Source organism: Lissotriton helveticus, chromosome 8 (genome assembly GCF_964261635.1).
Source record: "Lissotriton helveticus chromosome 8, aLisHel1.1, whole genome shotgun sequence".
Lineage (NCBI taxonomy): Eukaryota > Metazoa > Chordata > Amphibia > Caudata > Salamandridae > Lissotriton > Lissotriton helveticus.
Window position 1 is genome coordinate 926,243,062 of NC_136069.1, and position 21,607 is coordinate 926,264,668.

Genomic DNA, 21,607 nt, shown 5'->3' on the forward strand with positions numbered 1-21,607 from the left:
TGGCCTTACTCCAATCTCTGATCTGGCTGTAGTAAAACCAGTCTTATTAGGAACCCAAAGCATCAATATACTTGATAGTTCGAGGATGCAGAAAGTTGTGGCAGAATAGGACAAAGTAATTGGCTGGTCCATTTAAGAGATTATTAATCGACCTTCAATTGGGTGCCCTATAGACTGACCCAAGTAAGGTGGGACGCAATACTCTGGAAATTGTGAATGAGCATTTTCATGTGCTTAGCGGAGAACAAAGTTTGCCATGATAAAAGCAGGCTGTATATTAGCTGATTATTTTGACTGCAGGTTAGGCCTGGGTTACAAGTTTTATCTAGACCATATCCACCAAGCTGAAATGTACATCATAGATTAAGTTCAGAATGGGGATTTTCTGCACTAGGGAATACCTTGTTAAATGCGCAAGGCTCTCGAGGGAATGTGAATTTTGCAACTGGATGTTTGAGGGAAGGAATAATATCATGCACTTGCGTTTTTGCCCAAAATGTGTTATAGCACGTAAAAAGATGGCTCTTGCCCATATTTAGGCTTTATGGGATAAGCTTGACTAGGACAGCGCTAGCCATCAGCTACAGGACAGATGGCAAAATAATGTTTAACTTGATAGATTCCTATTTATGTGCAGTATGGCCTCTTGCAAGAGATGTACTGGCTGTTGTAAAAACAAGAACTGAAGACAGTAGGAATATTTACCTTATTAGTAGATGCTAAGTTCTTTTTAATAAAATTGTTTTATGCGTGATGTAACTTGAATTGCACAAACACTTGCGCCTTGTTTAACTATTTTCTACACTAGTTGTGTGCCGATAGCCTCTCCCAATCCATGAACATTTCAATTAAGCTCATACAGTTGGCACAATGAATGTGAACAGTATCTGCTTTTTCTACTTTATGACCTGCTAGAGATGTACCAACCACTTGTAGAAGCAATTTGAAGGATAGACAGAATATTTATCTGAATAATATTAGATTTGAAAATGTTATTGAAATTGTTTTAGCTGCAACAGAAATTGTGATTTCTTGAACTGTATATGCACTTTATTTAAATAGTTGGTACATAGACATGTGCTGATTGTATGTTATAGTGCTTGCAATTCCTGTACAAAATTAATTTTTTGCTTGATTGAGTGTATGTTTTAGGTCATGGATTGTCAATATAGGTACAATTTTAATTGCATTTATATATAGTAAATATATTATGTGTTAAATTGTAAGGTGACTAGCTGAGCGATAAAGATATTCTTTGAATGTATTCTCTGAAACAAGGTCTTGTTCAATTGAGTATCATTCAACATAGCTATAGGCTAATTTTTCTTAATCATGTAATATTTTATCCTGCAATGTTTCAACACCAAATTCATTCACTCATTTTTCAAGCTCACAGCTTATATCTATGTGATGACCATATTCAATAATCTCAAGTACCCAGCTTGAGCCACCAGAAGTACATACTCCTACCCAGTTACGGTTTTATCACATCCTGTTCAAAGCCTGAATAAACATAACTTTTTTTTTTTTAACTTTATTCGTGAGTGTACATTTCCGGCATAACTTACATTTACCATAAGCATGACATACATCACGGTTTTCATTTTTCTCCCGACCTACAATTAAAGTTCAAAGCTGTAACCCTTTGTATTTAAGCCTCACTGTCGCTTCTAATAACAGTATCCTCAGTGAACTTCAGAGATTGTCCTCGAGCCACCCCATACCCTCCCCAACTAACCCACCCCCACCCATCCAACTTCGGTGCTTAAGTCCTCCTGTCTACTCGGTCTGCGCTCCCCAGCGCTGTTCTTACTCTACCAGGATTTACAATGAAACGTTCTTCAACCTACCCCCACACATCTCAGTGCCTTTCTCGTGCTAACATAGTTCCTCCAGGCCTCAGTACGCTCAAGTGTCCTGGGATTGGGGCTGGTCAATATCTTCCAGTGCTAGGAGCATAATCTCCCAGTCCAGTGCCATCGGGAGTTTCCGCCCCTCCCCTTCTTCCTCCTTTCTAAGGGTGGCGCTCTCTGCTCTACCCCATTTCACTACTTCTGTTCGCCATGTCTCCACCCTAGGCGCTCTCGGGGATTTCCATTGCATTGTGATTTTCCTGATCGCTATGAGTAGGGCCAAGTCTACAAATCTCAGTTTGGGCTTCAACGTCTTAGGGCGAGGCCGGGCTCCAACCAGGCAATACAATGCACTGTCCTTTACCTGGATCTGAGTTACCTCTCGTAGCATCTGGCACACCTCACTCCAATACCCTCGCAATCTCGGGCATGACCAAAGCATATGGAGGAAGTCCGCCTCGTCCGTTCTGCATCGCTGGCATTGGTGGGAGGCATTGGGGAACATCTTGTGTATTCTCTTCGGGGTGAGGTATGCCCTATGGAGGATCATGGCCTGAATGTATTTAAATTTCGCGTTTCTGGAGACCCTCCTTGGGTGTTCTAGAGCCATCCGCCAGGTCGTGTCCGTGAGTTCCTCCCCAGTGTCTCGGGACCAGAGCTCTCTTAGGGTGTCAAGGGATATTGCGGCCTGGGCCCTGATTCCGGTATACAGCCACCGTACCAAATGTCCACCGGTCCCCATGTAGTGCATTAGATGTACTAGTTTGTGATGCTTTGGGCGGTTGCGTTGAGGCGCCCAAGTCGTCCTAATGTAGTGAGAGATCGTGGCGTGTAGTAGGTAGTGTCTGTCCGAGGTCCCGGTCACCTGCACAAAAGTGCGGTGATCCAGCAGTAGGTAGTCTCCGAAGAAGCTGCCCACCTCTTCGATTCCATTTGCCGTCCAGTCCCTAAGGGCGTGCCTAGTGAGTCTTCCCTGTGGTGTCGGGATATCGAGCAGTGGTATGTTGTCTGCGTATGGCAGGGCGGCGGACGTATAAGCCAGAGCCTTCTTCCAGCATAGGAGGGCAACGCGGAGCAATGGGTGACACTCACGCGGAATTGTACTTTTGGGTAGCAGTAGGGCATGTAATTCCTCTCGGTCTAGGTGGCCCGCCGTCCATCCTATCTCTTGGAGGTTCCTCCCCGCCAGCCAACAAGACAACCATTGAAGTTGGCTTGCATAAAAGTAGCCTTGGAAATCAGGAGCTCCCAGTCCTCCCTGTGAGGTACTGAGTTGTAGTTTCCGCAGGCCAACCCGCCGTCTGACCGGCCCCCATATCAGGGTAATCAGTAGGGATTTCAAGGACTCAAAGGTACAGCGCGGTAGTATAGCAGGCGTGGTAGCATGACCATCTTTGCTATCGCAACGCGGCCTATGACCGACAAGGGGAGCGAGGTCCAAAACCCGACACTGCCCCGGAGGCCGTTAATAGCCCTAGAAATGTTGCCCTCTAGTTGGTCCTCCAGCTTCCGGTATACGTATATTCCCAGGTATTTAAAGCTAATTTGGGCTACCTGGATTATATAATTGCCAAATGGCAGGGAGGGCGGGCGAGGTCCCTCATGGAAGTAAATCCCCGTTGATTTGTCTGGGTTGATAGCCAGCCCCGAAGCCGTTTCGAAGCGGCGGAAGGTGTCGTATAGTGTTGTGTGGTCGGCCTCCAGATCTCGGAGGTAAGCAGCATATCGTCTGCGTATATTGAGAGAAGGTGGGCCGATCCCGCAACCACAATCCCCCTCTCCTCCGCGTGTTGGCGTAGGGCGATGGCTAATGGTTCCAATGCCAACACGAATAACAGTGGGGACAGGGGGCAGCCCTGTCTGGTGCCCCGGTAAACTGGGTACTCGTCTGACACATGGCGTCCCATGCTCGCCCTAGCAGTGGGACCGGTATACAACAGCGTAAACCAACGTATCAGTGGGTCCGGGAACCCAAATCGGCGCAGGGCCTCGAACATAAAGGGCCAAGAGAGCGAGTGAAATGCCAGCTTTAGGTCCAACGCGACACAACCCGCTCGCGCCAGCATAACCGGCGTCGCCGTCATGACAGCGTGCAGGCGTCTCGTGTTGAGGAAAGTGCTACGTCCTGGAAGGAAACCGCATTGGTCGCAGTGTATAAGTGTGGTCAGGTGGGGCTGGATTCGGAGGGCAATGGCTTTACTCAGTATTTTGTATTCCGTGGCCAACATGGACAACGGTCTGTAGTTTGTAATCAAAAGCGTCCCTATCCGGTTTAGGGATAGATATCACCACAGCCTGCATGGTCGAGTGTGGCAAGTGACCTTTCTCGAAGGCCTCCTTATAAATTCGTTCCAGGATCGGTACCAGTGTGTCGGCATAGGTAGAATAGAACTCCACCGGGAGTCCGTCCATGCCCGGGGTTTTGTTTCTGTTCAGGTGTTTGATTGCGGTGCGTATTTCGTGTTGGGTGATAGGGCCTTTTATAGTCTCTCGTACCTCTGCCGTCAACTGGGGAAAGGGGAGATCCCGCATGAAATCAGTTATAAGTGTAGGGTGGTCCGGTCCGGATCGGGCATGCAGGGCCTGTAAGTGATCGTGAAACGCCCGGTTTATGCCACATTGTGTGTCCACTAGGTTGCCCTCTGGGTTACGTATTTGGGTAATAACTGGGGTGTCCGGCCTATCTCGTGTGATGCGGGCAAGCAACGCCCCTGAGCGGTCCGCCTCTGTGTGTTGCCGTTGCAAGTAGGCCTTGTAGTCTATGTTACGCAGCGTTTCTAACGGTTCAGCGTGTAAGATGTGTTGTGTCTGTAAAGCTTGCTTTCTCCCCGGGTCTTCTACTGCTCCCCGCTCAAGTTCCGCTAGTCGGTCCTCCACCGCACACAGTGTCTGGTGGATCTCCTGTCTGGCGCCTACTAATTTCCCAATCGCCTCTCCCCTCACTACCACCTTCATTGCATCCCAGACTACTAGGTTAGAGGAGGCTGTGTCCCAGTTAACCTCCCAGTACCGTGACAGGACCTCTGAGAGGGCTGCTTTAAATGGGCCGTCTTCCAAATGTTGGGGGTTGAGTCGCCACATAGGGACTGGAGTCGGGACCCTACCCCAGGAGATAGTGCATTGGAGGGGCCTGTGGTCCGAGAAGGTCTTTGCTAGGTATTCTGGGGCGCTCATCAGTGAGATCAGTGCTTGAGAGCATAGGAAGCGGTCTATGCGCGTGTGCAAGTCGTGTACTGGGGAGTAGAAGGAGTATTCTTTATGTGTGGGTGTACCTCCCGCCATACGTCTCTGAGTCTCCAGCCTTCCAACGTGTCTGTGAGCTTAGTCGCACCGGCCGCCTGTAGGGGCGGGTGTGACCTATCCAGGCCAGGTCCAGCACAGCATTCCAGTCCCCTCCAAGTACCCAGGGAATGTCCGCCCATGTGGAAAGTGCCCTCCCGACCCTCTGTAGGAATAGATCCTGATCGTAATTTGGAGCATATATGCTTCCCAAGACTATCAACTTGCCATCCAAGGCACCTTTCACCAGGTTGTACCTGCCCTGATCGTCCACTTTCTTTTCTATAGCAGTAAACGGTGTTCCATGTCGCACCCAGATAGTGGCCCCTCTAGAGAATGCAGAGTAGGACGTTGAGTATATATTCCCTCTCCACTTTTTCCGTAGCTTCTGAGCCTCGGATACCGTAAGGTGTGTTTCTTGCAAGAAGGTGATTTTTGTATGCTGCCTAAGGAGATAGGCGTAGACCCGGTGCCGTTTCTGCACTGCCACCAGCCCTCGCATGTTCCAGGTGACTACCTTATATGTGCCTATTCGGTTAGCCATGGTCGGTGTGTGAGGAAATCGCTCTCGGGGTTGATCCTATATCGGGGAGCTGAAGACAGGAGTGTTCACCCATAAAGATTATTAACAGTTCTAAACCAAACTTGGCGCAGCCATATAACCAAGCTGGGCCCAACGCTAACGGTAACAACATATAGAGCCAAATGTATGTGGATTCGCCTTGGGGGGGGGGGGTTCAGCACACATACAGTCATTTCGTTATCAGTTCCGGTCTCCACCGGCTCAACTGTGGCCCGGCCGGGCACTCAATGTAAGCATCATGTGTTCACGGACGGGGTTTTCATAATGGACAGTTAGCGGCCATGAGCCGCACCCCGGGGCTCCACAGTGCAGTACCTATTCCAGAGAACGTGGAGCATTTTGGGGGGAGTGAGTTCTCATCTTTTCACCCTTTCCTTTCACCCTCCTCCCACCTCCATCACTGCTCCTTCGAGGTCCGACCCCCGGGGTCTAGGCGTAACAGAAAAGGATACTTTCGTACTTTGTAGTACTGTTGCTTCAACTGCTGTAGAGGAGTCTACTCGGGGTAATACCCGACAGGTCAGCTGTCTATGAGATCATCTGCAGCTCTAGGCGTGATGGTAGGAAAGAGAAGCTCGCTGTTGTCTGAGTCAGAGTGACCGGTGGTGTCTTCGGAGTCCGAGGTTATTTTCGCTGGGTCTTCCCTGAAGGTGCCGGTTAGCGAGATGGCCTCCCGTTGTCCGTCCTTCTGATGGTTCCTTGACGGGCCGCGCTCAGTGTTTCCTTTTCTGGATCCAGTCGGGGAGCGGCGGCTACCTCTCGATTCCCCCTCCGATGCTCTCGCCTCCGCCTCCTGGGATGCCTCTTGGCTGCCATCCAGGCCCATCACCTCTAGCCATTCTTCAGCGTCCGTTGGGCTCTCGAAGAAATGGGACTTCTTCCCGTGAATAATTTTTAGGCGGGCGGGGAAGAGTAAGGCATATTTCAGGTGTGCGTTTCTCAGTTTCTTCTTCACCTCCATATAGGAGGCCCTCTGTTTCTGCACCATATTCGTGTAGTCTGGATAGAGCGATATTCTCCGGTTTTCAAATTGAATGGTGGATTTCTCTCGAGCTTTCCTCAGTAGGGTGTCCCTATCCCGGTAGTTAAGGATGCGGACTATGAGAGGACGAGGCGGACGCCCCGGCTGAGGCTGTCCCGTCTGGATCCTGTGCGCTCGTTCCACACAGAAGTACGGAGGGAGTCCGTCCGTCGCCACGTGGTCTCTGAACCATTGTTCCATGAACTCCGCAGCCCTCGGTTCCTCACATCGTTCCGGCAGACCGATCACTCGTATGTTATTTCTTCGGTTGCGGCCTTCCGCATCCTCGACCCGGTCCATCAGTGCGGCCACTTGCCCCTGGATGTCCTGAATAGATCTACCGTGGTCTGCCACTTTGGGTGTGATGTCCGTGAGCGTCAGCCCCTGGTCTTTGACCCTGTCTGCCAACTTGCCATGGTCCGCTTTTAAGAGGGACAGGTCACTAGTGAGGGTCCCCAGTCGGTGCTCCAACGCTTGTAGGGGGTCTCGGATCTCTTGGAGAATGAGGTCCAGCTTGTCCGTTTGTGTATTACTTTGCTCTGACTGGCCCGCCCTGCCAGGTCCTCCTCCACTCATTCCAGTTCCGCTCAGCGGGCCGGATCCTGTTGGCTCTCCCGGGCCCTCCACATTTCTCTGCCCCTTCCGAACCATGGTGTACTAAACCAATTGTCCTTAGCTGAGCCCTCCAGCTGTCCCTCGATGTATAGTTAGTGAGCAATGACCTTCCGAGTACCGGGTGCTTAACAGGGGGGTCCAGGAGTCAGCCAATCTTGTTCAGGCAGTGGCTCTATTGTCCAAGACCCTATATTCAAGTCAGCTAGGGTCGCCGTCGGTCCCTGCGTAGGTCCCGCTCGGCATGCACTTCGACCCCCAGTCCATATAGTGTGGTTGCAGCAGCCTCGCTGCGGTATGCCAGGAGCCTGCTCTCCCTCTTCCAGGTAACGACCCTCCGGGCTCCTCGGCTACGGGGTGCGTCCCCGTCTTTTAGTGTGGTGCTTCAGGCGTCCCCGCTCTCAGCTCGCATGTGGGGGAAGGGCCGGCGTGTCGTAGGGCTCGGCTCTGAGTGCAGGTAGCCCCCCCAGGGGGCCCGGGCCTGTACCACCGGGCCGGGACCACTCAACACCACAGCCCCACTCAACGCCACAGCCCCACTCAACGCCACAGCCCCACTCAACGCCACAGCCCCACTCAACGCCACAGCCCCACTCAACGCCACAGCCCCACTCAACGCCACAGCCCCACTCAACGCCACAGCCCCACTCAACGCCACAGCACCCCTCTACGCCACAGCACCCCTCTATGCCACAGCACCCCTCTACGCCACAGCACCCCTCTACGCCACAGCACCCCTCTACGCCACAGCACCCCTCTACGCCACAGCACCCCTCTACGCCACAGCACCCCTCTACGCCACAGCACCCCTCTACGCCACAGCACCCCTCTACGCCACAGCACCCCTCTACGCCACAGCACCCCTCTACGCCACAGCACCCCTCTACGCCACAGCACCCCTCTACGCCACAGCACCCCTCTACGCCACAGCATCACTCAATGCCACAGCATCACTCAGCACCACTCAACGCCACAGCACCACTCAACGCCACAGCACCACTCAACGCCACAGCACCACTCAACGCCACAGCACCACTCAACGCCACAGCACCCCTCAACGCCACAGCACCCCTCAACGCCACAGCACCCCTCAACGCCACAGCATCACTCAACGTCACAGCATTACTCAATGCCACAGCATCACTCAGCACCACTCAACGCCTCAGCACCACTGAATGCCACAGCATTACTCAGCACCACCGAAAGCCACAGCATCACTCAGCACCACTGAATGCCACAGCATCACTCAGCACCACCGAAAGCCACAGCATCACTCAGCACCACCGAAGGCCACAGCATCACTCAGCACCACTGAAGGCCACAGCATCACTCAGCACCACTGAAGGCCACAGCATCACTCAGCACCACTGAAGGCCACAGCATCACTCAGCACCACTGAAGGCCACAGCATCACTCAGCACCACTGAAGGCCACAGCATCACTCAGCACCACTGAAGGCCACAGCATCACTCAGCACCACTGAAGGCCACAGCATCACTCAGCACCACTGAAGGCCACAGCATCACTCAGCACCACTGAAGGCCACAGCATCACTCAGCACCACTGAAGGCCACAGCATCATTCAGCACCACTGAACGCCACAGCATCACTCTGTGCAACCATTCAACAACATTTGGTTATAATATGTTCTCTCAATGTTTCAAGCTTTGTTACAAATGTCACAAAAAGATGTTAATATTTCACTTCTGTTCTTGGATTTTCATCACAATAAAATACACTGAACATAATCTTCCCAAAAGTTATTTACAAAAGTTTAAGCTATTGCCATTATAAGTTACAATAACTTTTATTTAAGTATTAATTATTAAAAAAATAAAAGCCATTTGTAATATTAATACATCTAAGTCATGTAAATACAACACATATTGCATTACAAATGCTATAGGTGTCACGTTTGTGAAAGTTAAAACTATTGGCATTGTAAATGACAAAGCTATTAATTTCGCTATTTTCAAAACCAACACATAAATAAAAAAATTGTCATTTACAATACCAATAGCTCAAATTTTCCTAATGCGAGACCTATTGCATTGCAAATGCTTTTTGGTGTGTTGTAGCTATGTCCATGTTTTGGACCTTTTACTTTAGGTATTCTATTTACCGATTATTTCTCATTTTTCTAAGGAAAGCCTAGTACTTCATTTGGCTATCAAGGCTGAGACCTGTATTTCTCACACAATTCATCTTACTTAATTGGAGATGGAATTGTTTGAGCTTTGCACGAGGGCAGTCACAGTTCGCATAAGACTGTGACCGTTCTTCACCTATCTTAACATTATAGTATCCTACAGATAATATTCCTAGTTATGTCATGTTTGCTGTCTTGCTTATCATAAGTGTACAATTTCATGTTTGTGGAAAACAAGTTTGTACATTTTTAATTGTACCACTTTTATCTTGAACCCATTTGTCTTTGAAGTGCACTGTTGCCGGGGGAAATTTTGTTTTCATAGTGTAATAATGCATTTCTTTCAGAAGGAACTGACTTGCAAAACTTCAACCACATCGACTTCCAGCAAAAGCTCACCTGAGAAGATCTATTTCCTCCGTAATAACTACCCAAGCACAATCAAACTTCAGCTAAACGCTTCTCAACAGCTGAATGCCGATCAAAAGAAAATAATCGGTTCCTCCAACATGGACCTCCCATTCGATGGCTCTAAAGATCCTGGCTTTGATAATTGTTCCAAGGCAGGGCGTTGTAAAATATCAACTGAAAACATTGTAAAGACTTCTGCAAACATTGGGACTGATAAACTAAAACCTAGGGAAAAGTTGCTGAACAAAAGGAAGTTTCGTGAACGACCCTATTGTAAAAAACAGTCATCTAATAAAGTTGAACCAAGTAAGTAAACTTAATATTTTACATATCTTTTAGTTACATTTTGAAAGTGTTAATCCCAGTGGATTTTCCTAGCTGCGGACATTCTAAAATGTAAGAAGCCTTACAGTTATCACCTGTTGTGGGAGAAGACCATATACATTTATAGAGTTTTATATCCATGAGGTTAGATTTATCTACTTTTAGGACGTGTTGAGAAGTAGATGGTGACTAGGCATGTGTTAATACAAACCATGCATTCTTAGGAGGGTGTCCCTTCTTTTTCACATCACTGTAGTGTGGGCCGATTTTCAATGCTGACGACTACATTTCGCTGTTTGGGTCCGCATGTAGCATCAAAAATTGTATATGCATCAGTTCATTTATCTGCAGATACTTTTAGTACATTTTACAGTAGTTTTTAGATTAAAGCAAATTTCTATTTCTCTACAGTTGTTCTTTCGAGTGATGAAGATGAAACATCAACTGACCTTGAAAATATGGAAAATGCGGACAGTCCTGCCTCCCAGGACTGCCTAACAGACAAAATGGAACCTGAACTGAACTCAAATACCCTTTTGTCAGAAAAACGAATATCCCAGGAAGGTGAACAGACTACGGAACAACATATGGTAAAGTATTTATTTTCATATTTACAGCACGACTGATAACCTCACACAGCCAGTATAAAGTTATTGAGAGACATCTTTCTAAACCTGTCATCTTTACCATTTTACATTCCTATATCTTGGCTGCTTCCCATCCCCAATCTGTAAGTACTGTACCATCTAGTAGTCGGAGAAGAGGTGGCTTCTACAGATGTTCATTCAGGCATTCCTTACCGGGTACCCTGCTTTTGGGTGTATGTGCTTTTAGGTGGAAATGCCTCCTGGCCTTGTGGGGCTGTACCGTTGCCACTTCCCTTTTATCTACCCATCGATGTGGCTTCATACCTGATTCTCTCATGCACATCATCTTCCTTTGCAAGACCTGGCACTGTTGCTCATTCAGATGTTTATTCATTATGTTTCTTTTTTTCATCAATAGTATCTTACGTCTTAATGCTCTGATTTGAAGACGTCCATCATGCCACTGGTTTCTTTTACTACGTATAAACAAAAAGAATCCACAGTAAAGTATTTAGTATGGTCCCTACAGTGGTTGGGAGCACAGTGTTCTTTAAATACCCCTCACACACCAATAGGACCCTTGGTGTCATGCTTCATCATAGGGGCCTTCGCATCCCTCTACGGAATGCGGCATGCTGCTAACCTGCGTCTACGCGGGAGCACTGTTGTAAACTCTATATGTGGTGCGTGAGGGTATTTTGGGCAATATGTGAGTGGTGGGGTCATTTTTGCGCTTGAAGGCTCTGTAATGTATATTCCATTGTGGTATTTTTTCCATTTGTCAATATAATCTGTTTTGCCCGGCCACCGAGGTGTTGCTGCGCCAAATTTACGGTGTTCATGTGTGTTTATTGTATTACAAGGCTTGTTCGAATTGCACCAACATTTGGTTTTTGCGGTTGGGTTTTGACTTGCAAGGGACAGTGTGTGGCTGGGTGGTGGGTGTGGGGGGAGGGGGGCATTTTTTTTTTTTTCATAATTGTTCAGTTAGCACTACACAGGTCAATGATATGGTTCCGATTTTTTAGACATATGCTGGTTGGTACACTTGTTAGATGGCACAGTTAGGCTGGCAGCCCGGTCCTTCCGGGCTTTCTCTAATGGCCTGGAATGTCAGAGGATTGAATAATACTCGGACAAGCAGGCAGGTTTTCAATTATATTGCTCGGCACAACATTGACATAATTTATATGCGGGAAACGCACTTGCTCAAGTCAGATGCGCCGTCTATGGCGATGAGCTGGGGGCCCCACAGAGACTTTTCCAATTACAGCAGTTATGCTAGAGGTGTGGCCATATTTATCCATAAAAGAGTCCCTTTCTCCCTTGCCCAGGTTATCACTGAAGTGGAGGGACGTTTTTTGATAGTTGTCGGATCTCTGCTGGGTCACAATGTTGCTCTAGTGGGCATATACGGGCCTAATGTAGACTCGCCGGAATTTTGCCATGTGTTTCAAGTGAACCTCCTGGCATTAGACCCGTGCCTATTGATAATGAGAGGCGATTTTAATTTGTTGTTAGATCCTACCAGAGAAAGCACTTCCTCCTCTCCTGACGTTAAGCATCGCTCACGTCTAGTCATGCACGACATCTGTAAGCAGTTTTCACTGGTGGATATTGAACGTACACATCACTCGGCCCGCACAGCTTATACTCACTATTCTGGGTTCCACATCCACAACACTTGGACTAGAATAGATTATTGGTTAGTCTCGCCGGGAGTTGCTGGTTACTTCCGTGCGTTGGATACGATGCCGCGTAAGTTTTCGGATCATTCACCGGTTATACTTCGCATTAACATTCCTCGGCCCGGGGGATATGAGAGGCAATGGCGTTTTCCGGGTAAGGCACTTCAAGATCCAGTGTTCCTTGAGGAGGTGAGGGAGGCCATTGAGATCTATTTTGAGATAACCACTGGGTCAGTGGATACCTGGGCAGTCCTTTGGGAAGGTTTCAAGGCCTATATCAGGGGGGTTTGTATTGCTAAGAAAGGAGGGGTACTGTGAGATCTACTATCCACTTTAAGCCGTCTTGAGACCGACATTGCCGCTCTAGATGTGGAGTTGTTGGACCGTCTGTCGGAGGCCGGAGAGGCTCGTCGATTGGCTTTAATGATGGAGTTTAGGGAGACCGCTGAACGTGAACGCCTATTTCTCAGCAAACAACATGTGGCCAGTCTGTATGGAGAGGGTCAATGGCCTGGCAAGATATTGGCGCATACACTCCGCCCTCCACATAGCAATGCCTATATTACTGAAATTAAAGGCCCAGACGACCAGTTGATGCACTCTACTCCGGAGATATGTGACACATTCCTTTCTCACTTTAAAGCTCTGTACACCACTAGAATCACTGGGGAGCTTTGTGAGCAGGGGGAATAAATTGCCAAAATTGCCTTAGTTTATCTTGAACGGCATATGCAGGACTTTCTGGCCATTCCCATATCCCAGGATAGTGTGGTGGAGGCGATAGATGCCCTTAGAGGCTCCTCGGTTCCCAGCCTTGACAGGTTCTCCGTGGATTTTTATAAAGAGTATAAAGATGTGTTGGTTCTGCGACTGATAAAGGTGTATTCAGAGGCGCTCGAGGTCAGTATCCTTCCCCCAACCTTCAGGGAAGCTGTCATCATCCTTCTCCCCAAGCCCGGCAAGGACCCCTCACTCTATAGCTCCTACCGGCCAATATCCCTGCTGAAACGCAATTACAAAACTTTAGTCTAGGTAATTGCCATCCGGCTGTCTTTATTGATGGAGTATATTATTTCACCGGCGCAATCTGGCTTCGTCCCCCACAGGTCTACTTCCCTTATCCTGCGCACTTTGTTTACAGTATTACATAGGATAGACCCCGCTACTCCAGCCGCTGCGGTGCTTCCAAATGCCGAGAAGGCGTTCGACTCCCTTGAGTGGCTTTCTTTCTTTCTGTGATGCGTCGTATGGGAATGCCTGAGTGCTTCTCCTCTACCACTGCTCTGCTATACACGGAGCCCACCGCTAGACTGCACCTGAATGGCACAATCTCCCCGCCTTTCCGTCTGTCCCGCAGTACCCAACAGGGCTGCCCCCTGTCCCCATTGCTTTTCATCTTGACGATGGACCCCTTAGTGCAGCATTTTCAAGAGAAACATTTACACCGTGGCTTGCAGTTTCGCACCGGCCCTCTCTTGATGTCATTATATGCCGATAATACTGTTTTATATTTTCGCAACCCCACCTTACCCTCGAACCCCTTATCAGGGAAATTATTCATTTTGGCAGGTTCTCCGGTCTTTGTATAAACTGACACAAGTCAGTGATTTTTCTGTTAACAAGTAGTACAACTACGTGGGACTGTGAATTACCGCTGGAATGGTGCCATGACGCGGTTAAATATCTCTGGGTTTATATTCATTTGGATACTGCCTCCATCATTAGGTTAAACTATGGCCGGGCGATTAGCGCGTTGGAATCACAGGTTGATAGGTGGTTCTGGCTGCCTTTGTCAATGGCGGGCAGAGTGGTCATTATTAAAATGGTAGTCCTCCCGAGGTTTTTTGTATCTTTTTAACAATAGTCCCATTCCTCTTACCCAGCCTTTTTTTTACAACTGCGCCAACTTCTTTTGCGCTTGGTATGGGGTGACTAGAGACCGCGAGTGAGTTGGAAGATTCTGACACTGCTGTTGGAGCGGGGCAGATTGGGAGTCCCAGATATGTATCCGTACTATTTGACTGCGCAGTGTTATCAATCAAAAACATTTATAGAGCACGCTACTCACCCGTGAGGGTCCCAAGGAGCTGGAAAAGGGGGTGCTGCAACTGCTCCAAAAGCCAGGTCTTGAGGTGTTTCCTGACGGTGAGATGGTCCTGGGTCGTTCGTAGGTGTGCGGGGAGGGAGTTCCATGTTTTGGCTGCCAGGTAGGAAAACGATCTTCCTCCGGCGGTGGTTCTGCGAATCCGTGGGGCGAGGGCGAGGCTGGCGGAGCTGGCGGGTGGGAGTGTAGAACGAGAGGCGGTTGTTGAGGTATTCGGGGCCCATGTCGTGGAGCGCTTTGTGTGCGTGGGTGAGGAGCCTGAATGTGATCCTCTTGTTGACGGGGAGCCAGTGCAGGTTTCTGAGGTGGGCGGATATGTGGCTGTAGCGAGGGATGTCGAGGATGAGTTTCGGTGGTTCCGGCGTATAGGATGTTTCCGTAGTCCAGTCGGCTGGTGACGAGGGCCTGGGTGACCGTCTTTCTGGTTTCGGTGGGGATCCACCGGAAGATCTTTCGGAGCATGCGCAGGGTGTTAAAACATGATGACGAGACGGCGTTGACTTGCTTGGTCATCGTGAGCGAGGAGTCCAGGATGAATCCCAGGTTGCGTGCGTGGTCTGAGGGTGTCGGTGCGGAGCCCAGTGCTGATGGCCACCAGGAGTGGTTCCAGGCGGATGGGGATTGTCCGAGGATGAGGACCTCCGTCTTGTCTGAGTTCAGCTTCAGGCGGCTGAGATTCATCCATTCTGCGACGTCTTTCATTCCTTCCTGTAGGTTGGTTTTGGCGGTGGCTGGGTCTTTGGTGAGGGAGAGTATCAGCTGGGTGTTGTCGGGGTAGGAGATGATGTTGATGTTGTGTTTGCATGCGATGGCGGCGAGGGGGCTCATGGAGATATTGAAGAGGGTTGGGCTGAGCGAGGAGCCTTGGGGTACGCCGCAGATGATTTCGGTGGTTTCTGAGCGGAAGGGAGGGAGGCGGACTCTCTGGGTTCTGTCGGAGAGGAACGAGGTGATCCAGTCTAGGGCTTTTCCTTGGATCCCAGTGTTGAAGAGGCGGGTTATTAGGGTGCGATGGCATACGGTATCGAAGGCTGTCGAGAGGTCCAGGAGGATGAGGGCGGTTGTTTCTCCGTTGTCCATCAGGGTCCTGATTTCGTCGGTGGCTGCGATGAGGGCGGTCTCGGTGCTGTTGTTGGCTCGAAATCCGGACTGGGATGGGTCGAGCGAGTTGTTTGCCTCGAGGAAAGCAGTCAGCTGTTTATTGACGTCTTCTCAATGACTTTGGCAGGGAAGGGAAGAAGAGAGATGGGGCAGAAGTTCTTGAGGTCTTTGGGGTCCGCTGTGGGTTTCTTCAGAAGGGCGTTGATCTCTGCGTGCTTCCAGCTCTCGGAGAAGGCGGCTGAGGTGAACAAGATGTTTATGACATTCCGGAGGTGGGGTGCGATGATGGTGTCGGCTTTGTTGAAGATATGATGGGGGCATGGGTCCGAGGGGGAGCCGGAGTAGATGGAGTTCATGACGTTGGTGGTGTCTTCCGTGCTGATGGGGGTCCAGGCGCTGAGGGTGGTGGTGGGGGTCACTGGTTCAGTGGCTGGAGGCGGAGTCTGGGGTCCGAAGCTGTTGTGTATATCTGCGATCTTTCGGTGGAAGAACGTGGCGAGGGTGTTGCAGAGTTCTTGTGACGGTGTGATGTCGTTGTTGCTGGGGTTGGAGAGCTCTTTGACGATGTTGTAGAGTTCCTTGCTGTTGTGGGTGTTGTCTAGTCGCTCTTTGAAGGATGTCCTTTTGGTGGTGCGGATCAGCTGGTGGTGTTCGCGGGTGGCGATCTTGAGGGCAGTCATGTTTTTTGTTGTTCGTTCGTGGCGCCAGGTTTTTTCAAGGGTTCGGCAGGATTTCTTTGATTCTTTGAGGGCGTCTGTGAACCATGGAGTTTTCCTGTTGCCGGTCATGCTTGGGGGGTGCTTCAGTGGTGCAAGGTCGTCGGCGCAGTTGGTGATCCACTGTGCGAGTTTGTTGGCTGCGTCGTTGGTGTCAGTGGTGTTGGCTGGCGGGTTCTGGCTCAGCGATGAGATGAGCTGGTCTGTGGTGATTTTGTTCCAGCATCTACGGGGGATTTGTTGCGTGCGGTGGTGGGATGTATTCTTTTTGAAGGTGAAATGGATGCATCTGTGGTCGGTCCAGTGTAGTCCGGTGGAGTGGCTGAAGGAGACGTGGTTGCTGGCGGAGAAGATGGGATCGAGCGTGTGGCCATCGATGTGGGTGGGGGTGCTGGCGAGGTTGTCGAGTAGGGTGGTGGTGGTGTTGTTGTCGTTGTTTTTCTCCAGGTGGAAGTTCAGGTCCCTGAGGAGGATGTATTCTGGTGAGGCTAGGGCGTGGGGGCTGATGAGGTCGGCAATGGTTTCGCTGAATAGTGTGCGTGGGCCCGGGGGTCTGTAGATGAGTCTTCCTCTTAGGGTGGTCTTGGGATCAGTGTGAATCTGGAAGTGTAGGTGTTCGACGGCGGAGAGTGTGTCTTCGGTGATGGTCGTGATGTTGATGGTGTTTCTGTAGACGATGGCGATTCCTCCTCCGGTTTGGTTGACGCGGTCCTTCCGGGTGATCTTGTAGCCATCCGGGATGGCTATGGCAATGTCGGGGGCCGAGGAAGCATTTATCCAGGTTTCCGTGAGGAAGGCGACGTCTGGTGCTGATGTGTCGAGAAGGTCCCACAGTTCGACGGCATGCTTGTGGATGGAGCGTGTGTTGAGGAGGATGCACTTGAGGTGGTTGTTGTTGTTGTGTGGTCTGGCTGGCGGGGGGCAGGTTCGGAGGCAGGTGAATTTGCAAGCTTGGCAGGTGAAAGGTCCGTGGGTGCGCTTCGGGGTGGATCGGTAGCAGACGTATGGTCATCCGGTGTTGAGTGCGTGGAGGGCGTCGGAGTCGTATCTCAGTCGAGTTCCCTGGTTTCGGCGGGGGCCAGGGATTTTTGCGCTGGGTGCGGTCCAGGCGCGGACGGGCGCAGACGGGCTTGCCTTAGGCGCGCCTTCGGTGCGCCAGCGGCACGCCCGCTGCACGCGTCCTCTGTGCGGCCGTTGCGCAGCCTCCATATGAGGGGCTGTGGGAGGGAGGAGCAGCTGGGAGGTGGGAGCGGGGTGGCGAATGGGAGCAGCGGGGGGAGAGACTGGCACGGAAGGAGAGCGGGAGGGGGGAGGGCACAGGTGGCAAAACAGCGAGAAAAGCAGAGAAATTGAAAGACAAAAGAGAAGCAGGCAGCAAAACGGGCACAGAGATCAAAAACAGGGGAGAGGGGGCACGGGGCACAACAAGGGGGAGAAAACGGCACAGGTGGGCACAGAAGTCAAAACGGGGAGAGGGGGCCCAGGGGGACAGTAGGGAGGAAAACGGCACAAGTGGTAACGGAGAAGGAAAATCGGGGGAGAGGGGCACAGGGCAACAGGTGAGACCTAGGAGGGCTCACGGAGCAGGAGGCAGGCGGCAGAAGCAAGGCGACCGGGGGACAGCGTCACAGGAGGACCGTGTGGCGACTATGGGGGTCAAAGGTCCTATGCTTGGTACCACCCAGATGCCCGAATCCCTTATTTGAAGCCAGAGGCAGATCTGCTACTGCCGCAGAGATTGTCTACAGTATTACCTAGAGGGGTCCCAAGGAACCCACGGGATATTGACAGTTTCCACCACTAGTTGGACATGGGACAAGTTACGTAGGTTATTGGGGATGGACCTATTATACTCTCTGGCACTGCCACTCCCGAATCCCACATTGCTTACTATCACCGGTGAGGTTTTGGTGCAACGCACACTGGCTACATTTCAGATTTCTACAATTGGTGATCTTTTTCCCGACAATCATGTTTTCTCGGTATATGAGGAGGCTCGGTTTTAGGACTGCTCCTTTATGGATGTCTTTGTGTTGCGACGTATGCTTTCCATGTTGCGGGCTACATTCCCCACGTTTCTGGTTGCTCCTGAACCGGTCACTCCACTGTCGTTCATAATCGAAAGTCCAATGGGTGCACATTTGGTTTCCAAAATGTATAAGCAGTGTATTATGGATCGTACCTTCTCTGACGTTACGGTCCGTACGGCATGGGAGCAGGATTTGGGCTGTCCTATAGCTGATGATCAGTGGAAGCAATATTGCAGGGTCACAAAAGAGGTGTCTCTGAACAGTAGGCCCAAGCTGTTGCATTTCAAATTTCTTCGCAGGATGTACCACACCCCGGCTTGGTCACACAGGATAGACCCCTCTAGGCCTCACCATTGTCAGAAATGCTATTGTGGTGTATTTACTATGGGTACTGTATCGATCCCCCTATTTCTGACCCTTGTCTGGTTAATAATTAACTAGCAGCCATTCAACTGCACAGAAACCCGTTATCTGATTTGCCACACAACGGCACAGAAGCCCGTTATCTGATTAGGTCATAGCGCATGCCATCTCATTAGGCAAGCACTATTCCTACAGCCCCCTAATAGGCATACGGTGTTCTCAAAACAAATCAAACCTACCACGACCTGGGAAATCCCCACAGCCATTGTTTTGATTTGGCCGAGAACTTCAGTAAAGAATGTGCGAACGATCAAGTTCGTATGACATCCTTATTGACGTATTTATGTCCATCCTTACGTCAATCCCGGCACCTTTCAGGTATAAATAATATCGACATTGCCTTAAGCAAACACACGAGGTGGTGACAAGATTGGAGCAGTGAGACTTGCCGAGGAGCCCAGCTGACAGCGAAGCCCACAGACGCTGCCCCTCCTTTCTGACGCGCTGAGAGAGAGATGCTGCCTTTTCTCCTGCCGAGAAATCCAGCTCCGGCGCTTCCAAGCAGCCCTTGCAGGCAGCTGGAATATCAAGACCTGAGATAGAGATACCAGCCCTCCAACCTTCTAAACTCCCAGGTACTGAACTGAATCATCCTTTGTAGAGAATTCTTGAAGCAGACTCTTGGCAAAGCAAACTTAACTTAAACTGCTACTTATCTACTCCCGCCACGTATTAGGCTTAGGTCAGGTACATTGGGGTAGGCGTAGTTAGAAGCACCAGTTGAGTACGATTAGTCAATGTATATATGTATGTATCTATTTTATCCATTTTAAGTATCATATGGCTAAGAAACCATATCAATGCTTTTACAGTATTATTTTATAATTCTGTTATTACTGTATGCACTTTACTTAACTCTAAGTATTGCAATAATAGCGATTCATTTCTCTTGTATGAGAACAGAGACTGATCAATAAATAACATCTTTTTATTGAACACGCCCGTCTCTTCCTTTTCTCTACAATCTGGTGAAACTAAGAATGCACTGAACTGACTGAGTAAAATAAGTTGTCTTTTGTTTTCACACGACTCTAGAGATACACTCTTGATTAGGGGAGAGCAAAGTTGTCATGTTCTATGGTTGTCAGAAACGAAATCCCTTCTTGTCTATCCAGGGAGGTTAAACTGCTCCTTGTCCATTCGAGAAAGTTTCTAGTGAACTCTGAGCTAGCTGGCACACACATAACTTTAAGTCTAATATCGACAGTAGAAGACCTAGTTAACCTCTGTCCTACGTCTATACTATTGAAGATATTATTCCAATGCGCAGAGCCTATTGGGATGATAGGAACTACACTACATGGCGCCCAACGGTTTGGATAGGCGATAAATCTAACGTAAGACATTAGAGTAACTCAGTCGTGCTTTTTCACACAGACCCCTTTTCCCCATAATACTCCAAAGACGTCTGGAGTGGGTGAAAGGTTAAATCCGCCAAACTTAGTAGGAGGAGACTCCTATGTATGGTTCTTGGTTTATTCAACGTTGAAGGATACACTGTTCCAAAATATTGTGCATCTAATCTTTGTTTCCATAGAAACCTGATCTGCAAATAAACAAAATCTTCTTGACAGTAGAATGTCAGAAACTGAAGAAGAAAGGGAGACAGCTAGAATAGCAGCTGAACTCATAGCAGCTGACAATACTCTGCTGCAAACTGACCCGGAGGCAATACTCATCCAGGTCAACATAAGGAAATCTATAACCTTAAAACTTATAGAAAATGGGCTGACACCGAGAGGTGGTACAGTCATATTCGTAATTGAGGCACACAAATATCGGCAGACAGAGGTATTCTATTCATGGATAAACTTTCCAGCAGCAAACGCTGTAACAAAGGACTTCCACTATTACAAAATAGAGGAACCTCCTAATGAGTACACTCCTTTCGAGGAGGTGGAAATACCACTCAAATACCAAGAGCACCTGCTCTGGTTTAATGGCGCCCTAAAACATAACAATCACATCACCAGGCTCGGTCCACTAGGTAGACCAGGAGCAACGTGGCCGGTCCTATCCGGATACACACCACATCCAGACATTGAAGAAATGTCTGCACCACATCTTTTAGCACAGCTAAAACAACTAATTAAAATACACAGACAACTAGTCCAATATGTAATGCGGACTTCAACAGTCCTACCAGCTATTAAAATTCCACAGCTGATCCCTCACCAGGGGAACACAAATAAAATTACACCACAGAACATACAATCCTGTCTAGGTAAAGTACCCGCAAAACGGGAACAAATTCCATTCTGGTTAGCACAAAAAATCACTCAAATAGAGGCGGTATTTCCAGATACCACCCCGGTTGAGAAACACAGGATCCTGACTATCTGTCTTCCAATGGGAATCGCACCACATGTGGAGGACTGTGACACTTGGGGTACAGTCTTTGCTTCCATTTACACAAAAACACATGGTGTTCCATCCATGTCAGTAATACCAGATGTGCTAAAACAAATTCAAGATGAATACGGTCCAGAACCTGCTTTAACTCTTGGTATGAAATTACTAAAAGACTTCAAGCAGGTCTCGGCAATATTATTAGCAAATATAAAGGGAGAAGCAGCAAATGTGGCGATCCGCCAGAGGTTGAAAGAAACAGATATAGCAGACCAACCATTTGAAATTGCCAGAATCATAGAAAAATCCTATGAAGAACTAGGAAGAGATAGTTCGGGTGGAATACCGGTGAAACCCCAACTTATTGAAAAACCTGA

The 21,607-nt window shown here is 49.2% G+C and overlaps 1 protein-coding gene across 2 annotated transcripts in view; it reads left to right on the forward strand.

Moving 5' to 3' along the window:
• SENP7 (SUMO specific peptidase 7) overlaps nt 1–21,607 on the forward strand; it is a 1,147,653-nt gene that overhangs the window by 331,835 nt on the left and 794,211 nt on the right. Inside the window, exons 7-8 of one of the 2 annotated variants that reach the window (XM_078657763.1) lie at nt 9,845–10,214; nt 10,644–10,822. In XM_078657763.1, the coding sequence (XP_078513889.1) occupies nt 9,845–10,214; nt 10,644–10,822 (549 nt within the window). The remainder of the gene's footprint in view (nt 1–9,844; nt 10,215–10,643; nt 10,823–21,607) is intronic. The other variant, XM_078657764.1, reaches the window with a different exon arrangement.